Source organism: Hypanus sabinus, chromosome 7, assembly GCF_030144855.1.
Source record: "Hypanus sabinus isolate sHypSab1 chromosome 7, sHypSab1.hap1, whole genome shotgun sequence".
NCBI classification, from domain to species: Eukaryota; Metazoa; Chordata; class Chondrichthyes; order Myliobatiformes; family Dasyatidae; genus Hypanus; species Hypanus sabinus.
Genome location: NC_082712.1, coordinates 105,677,618 through 105,683,617, shown reverse-complemented (window position 1 = coordinate 105,683,617; position 6,000 = coordinate 105,677,618). Strand labels below are relative to the sequence as shown.

General features: G+C 42.1%; 1 protein-coding gene across 1 annotated transcript in view; it reads left to right on the top strand.

The window, feature by feature from the left end:
- The first annotated feature begins 2,827 nt into the window (after window positions 1–2,827).
- Window positions 2,828–6,000, top strand: part of LOC132397523 (mucin-2-like) — a 232,308-nt gene continuing 229,135 nt past the window's right edge. The window contains exons 1-2 of the mRNA XM_059976354.1: window positions 2,828–2,840; window positions 3,160–3,421. Of these exons, the coding sequence (XP_059832337.1) occupies window positions 2,828–2,840; window positions 3,160–3,421 (275 nt within the window). The remainder of the gene's footprint in view (window positions 2,841–3,159; window positions 3,422–6,000) is intronic.

Here is a 6,000-nt window from a genome sequence, read left to right as displayed (position 1 = left end):
CACAGAACTGCATAAGGTGCACAAAACAGTGCTGGCATTACAATAAATAATAAACAAGACAATAGGCACAGTAGAGGGCAATAGTTGGTGTCAGTCCAGACTCTGGGTATTGAGGAGTCTGATGGCTTGAGGGAAGAAACTGTTACATAATCTGGTCATGGGAGCCCGAATGCTTCGGTGCCTTTCCCCAGATGGCAGGAGGGAGAAGAGTTCATATGAGGAGTGTGTAGGGTCCTTCATAACGCTGTTTGCTTTGCAGATGCAGCGTGTAGTGTAAATGTCCGTGATGGCAGGAAGAGAGACCCCGATGATCTTCTCAGCTGACCTCACCATCCGCTGCAGGGTCTTGCGATCTGAGATGGTGCAATTTCCAAACCAGGCAGTGATGGAGCTGCTCAGTATGCTCTCAATCCAACCTCTGTAGAATGTGGTGAGGATAGGTGTTGGGAGATGGACTTTCCTCAGCCTTCGCAGAAAGTAGAGACGCTGCTGGGCTTTCTTTGCTATGGAGCTGGTGTTGATGGACCAGGTGAGATTCTCCGCCAGGTGAACACCAAGAAATTTGGTGTTCTTAACAATCTCTACCGAGGAGCCGTCGATGTTCAGCGGAGAGTGGTCGCTCCGTGATCCTCCGAAGTCAACAACCATCTCTTTTGTTTTTTTCACATTCAGAAACAGGTTGTTGGCTCTGCACCAGTCTGTTAGCTGCTGCACCTCCTCTCTGTATGCTGACTCTTTGTTCTTGCTGATGAGACCCACCACAGTCATGTCATCAGCGAGCTTGATGATGTGGTTTGAGCTGTGTGTTGCAGCACAGTCGTGGGTCAGCAGAGTGAACAGCAGTGGATTGAGCACAGCCCTGGGGGGCCCCCGTGCTCGGTGTGATTGTGTTCGAGTCTCCCAATCAGGAAGTCTAGGATCCGGTTGCAGAGGGAGAGGTTCAGGCCCAGTAGGCTCAGCTTTCCAATCAGTTTCTGTGGAAGGACTGTATTGAATTTTGAACTGAAGTCTATGAACAGCATTCAAACGTACGTGTCTTTTTTGTCCAGGTAGCTTAGGGCCAGGTGGAGGGTGATGGCAATGGCATCGTCTGTTGAACGGTTGGGATGGTATGAGAACTGTAGGGGGTCCAGTGAGGGGGGCAGCAGGGTCTTGATATGGCTCATGACGAGCCTCTTGAAACACTTCATGATGATGGATGTGAGTGCAATGGGAGCTTCTCCTTCATTTGTTCTTGTACCACACAGCATGATTAAACCTGCAGAAAGGACTGTCTCCACTGGGACAACATAGTGAATACTCCAGATAGTACTGCCATTACCATGTGTACCTGTTCAAAGTTCAAACTTCAAAGTAAATTTCATTATCAGAGTACATGTATGTCACCATACACAACCCTGAGATTCATTTTCTTGTGGGCATACTTGATAAATCTATAGCCATAACAAAATCAATGAAAGACCACCCAACTGGGGTATTCAACCAGAGTGCAGAAGACAACAAACTACAAATACAAAAAGAAGAAATAATAAAGATAAATAACAAGAACACAAGATGAAGAGTCCTTGAAAGTGATTCCATTGTTAGTAAGAATATTTCAATGATGGGGCAAGCAAGTGAAGTCATCCCCTTTGATTCAAGATCTTGATGGTTGAGGGGTAAAAAATGCTCCTGAACCTGGTGGTGTGAGTCCTAAGGCTCCTGTATCTTCCTTCTGATGGTAGCAGCAAGTGACCAGTGGTGGGAGTTCCTGATGATGGATGCTGCTTTCCTGTGACACTGTTTCATGTAGATGTGGTCAATGGTGGGGAGAGCTTTACTCATGATGTACTGGGCTGTATCAACTACTTTTTGTAGGATTTCCCATTTAAGGGCATTGGTGTTTCCTTACCAGGCTGTCATGCTGCCAGTCAACATGCTCTCCACTACACATCTTTACAAGTCTTCTGTTGCAGATGGCTTAGTCAGCAACCTTCCCAGTGCTGTTTGCCATCTGACCATTTACTGCAGAATTTGATTGGCATCTATTTGCTTTGGGATTTGCCCAGCTTTTTAGAGTTTTCTCTGTTGTTAGCAGTTAACACATTATAGTTAAAAATCATTTTATAATGTCATTTGATTGAAGTCACATACAAGTCAGACTTGGCTAAGGAAAGTGATTTTGTTTTGACTACCTGGCAACCTCACAATGAATTTGTGATCTTCATGGATGATTTGATCTTTTTTTATTCTAGGTTTATTTAATTTAAAGAGTTTCTCCATTCCCAAGTAGCCACGGTAGGAATTGAACACATGTCTCTGGATCACTGGTCCAATCTCTGGATTGCTCACAGAACTGTTATGACCTATAACTGACAGCATGCAAAACAAGGGTAATAGGGAGGGAATATGAGCCAAATGCTGGAAATAGGTACCTCGGTCTGCATTGACAATTTGGGCTGAAGGGCCTCTTTCCATGCTGTAAAACTCCATAAGTGAGAATAGTCTGTACTGTTAGGTTGCAGAATTACTCAGATACACTCCATTTTAACATAAGATGAACACACAAGGATATGTCTGTGGTACATCACAGGTCCCATAGTGTGATTGCAGAGCATGCATGATACTTTTGGCAGAGAATGACCCGAACAGATGAAGTGCACAATGGTTCCACCTATTGCATTAGAAGTGGCCACATATGTACACTGAAACTGGGAAGGTTAACATGCTCTTTACAACCACACCCCATAATAAATTTTATGGCCTAAAGAAATGGTTTAAAAGGAGCAGCATTGAGTGATTACGCTTTGAAGTTTGCACATCCTCTTGCCTGGTGTATCATGGGCCCATGGACTATCAAGGTGTGGTTGCTTAGTTGGGCTTTCTCCTGTACACTTGGTGTGGAAATCAAACATGGTGAGTATGAGTTCTAAAAAGTTCATTTTCTTTGTAATGTAATAATAGTTAAGTTAATTTGTCACAAAGTTATTAGTGATTTATTCAGTGCAGATATAGATAGAGATTAATAGAAAAAGTTATACAATTATGGCATGACAATGAAGAAATACAGTTTAATCTATATTTCAGTTTGTAATTTGTACATTGAGACTCCAAACTGCAGTTACTACTTACTATTTTCTTTCTTCCCCATTTCTAAGTTTGCATCACTTTCTTTCACAGCCAGACTGCCAAACCATCGGGACCATGTCTGCAGTACTTGGGGAAACAATCACTTCAAGACCTTCGATGGGGATGTTTACCAGTTTCCAGGAACTTGTGACTATAATTTTGTGACTGACTGTAACTCACAATATAAAGAATTCTCCATTCATATTAAACGCACAATTTCCAAGGGGCATCCCAAAATACATGGCATCACAGCAAAAATCAAGGATATTGTGATTTACATGACACCAAAATTTATGGTCATCAGTGATGAAATGTAAGTTCAGTTATTTTCAATTAAATGTATGTTTAGTATCAGTACTGGACAAATGTGGGATCCTCGGTAGTCTAGGTCTAACCATGTCTACCCATAGATATTTACTTGAAAAAATGTCTCTTGCTCCTCTTCTTTTGTTTTCTGAGTTATCTTTAGAATCAATTTCTGTCTTTGATGATGGATTATGGTCTGTCATTGTGGATCTTATTGGATTTTCAACCTATTAAGTTGGGATAATTGCATTCTGTACTTGTAGAATACAGTAAAGATCCAGCTGGGTGTCTTCGCATCTAGCTACCGTAAACTTTTCTCAAATGGCTGCTGTTCCTCATGAGCCAAGACATGTACCTCATCAAGCTACTTAACCTCAATGATCATTACCAGCAAACCAATCCAGTTAAAATTAGCGAGTTCAACATCAGGCAGGTGTTGTTCTCAGGACCTGTTCTATGTCACTACGTAGTATCAGGCAAGTCTTGTAACAAAATCAAAATGTTCAGAGTTTAATGATTCAATATGATCATGATACCATTTCTTCAGTCTTGATTGGATATGCTATCACAGATTACAGGGAGAAGGCCAGGGAGTGGGGCTAAGGCAGGAAATAAAGCATCAGCCATGATTGAATGCTGCAGCAGATCAATGGGTCAAATGGCCTATTTCTGGTCCTATGTCTTATATCTTATGGTTGATCTCCAGTCTCTACCTCTCAGCACCTGAGCCCTTCTCCTCCATCCTAATCCTTCATGTTCACCATGCTTAAATGACGTGCTTTGATGGACTGTGCAAAGGAAGTGCTTTTCCTAATGCAAGGCTTGCCTGGGAACACATGGTACTTTTGTCCTGGGCCATGACTAGGTTTGTAATTGCAAGTTCTCAGCCAAAACCTCTTCCTGACTCAACACGTACAAACAAGCTGGAGGAACTCAGCAGGTCGGGCAGCAGCCGTTGAAATAAGCAATCAACGTTTCAGACCAAGACCCCTTGAACACAGCATCTGCAGTGTACTTTGTGTTTACTCTTCCTGACTCACCTCACCCCAACTAAACCTGGGTCTTTCAAACTCAGAACGACTAACACCTTGTTGTGTTCCTTTTGGTCTTTCACTCATAGCACACTGGCAGCATTGTGATGGCACAGATTGTGATGCAGCCTTCCCTTTCCAGAGACATGGGTCCAATCCTGACCTTGGGTGCTTTCTATGTGGAGCTTGCAAATCCTCTCAGTGACCAACTGGGATTCTACCTGGTGCACCTTTTTGCACCTGTAAACCAAGGTCATGCAGGTCGGTGGTTTGAATGGCTGCTAGTGTAATGAGTGGAAGTGGAATGCAGCTAGGAGGGTGTGAGTTAGAGGGCAGAGAAATAAAAGAGAGAATGGGGTTACACTGAGAGCTACCATAGACTCAACAGCTGCATGCCTCATTCTATAGCCATAAAGAGAAGTGAAATATATGAATTGAGACTGCAGGTTTAGGTAATGTTTCTCAACTCATATACTCCATGAGATCCACACAGACTATTCAACAACCCTTGTCTATACTGACCACTGTACCCGTCTCTCTCCGTAGTAGATTCACTGGCTTCAAAGGCTTGATGAATTATTTGCCTGCTGAGATGCTCCTTAATGGTTGAGTGTATCTCCATGTTCCAAATTTCACCCACACTGTGAGAAAACATTATTTCTCAGATCTTTTTTTTAGCAGTTTATAATAATTTTGTACTACAAACCAAGAAATTTCACATTGGAGAAGTCAGTGATAATAAAACCTGACTCTGATTCTAAAGTAACAGTAACTCGTTTAAACAATATATTTTAACATTGTAAGTCATCTCAAAATAGAATTTGATCAAACTGCATGTTAGTATGGTCGATGAAAGGAAGTTATTTGAAGAAGTTGGAGGGCAAGTTGACGACAGGAAGGGTGAGAGAGAGAATTCTGGAGCATTGCCTAATCAGAATCAAATTCAATATCACTGGTATATATCCTGGAATTTGGTAAGTTTATGGCAGCAGGTCAATGAAATACATGATAAATAAACATAGAGGAAAAATATAGGAAAAATACATTGTTTATATCTGTCTACTAAATATCTAAGGTAAAATAGGTAGTGCAAAGTAACAACTAAAAATGTAGTGAGGTCATGTTCAATCACAAACAAGAAGATCTGCAATGCTGGAAATCCAAGCAACACACACAAAATGATGGAGTAAATCAGCAGGCCAGGCAGCATCTATAGAAAAGTCAACACAATGTACACTGCAGATGCTGTGGTCAAAGCAAGATGTACAAAATAGCTGGATGAACTCAGCAGGTCGGGCAGCATCCGTTGAAAGAAGCAGTCAATGTTTCAGCTCAAGACCCTTCATCAGAACTAGTAATAATATAGTGTTCATGGTTCAATGTCAATTTTGGAATTGGCTGGCAGAGGGGAAGAAGCTGTTCCTGAATCGCTGAGTGTGCTCCTTCAGGCTTCAGTACCTCCGACCCAATGGAAAAAAGAGAGCATGTCCTGGCTGATGGGGATCCTAAATGATGGACTCCGCCTTCCTAAGGCATCGCTCCTTGAAGATGTCTT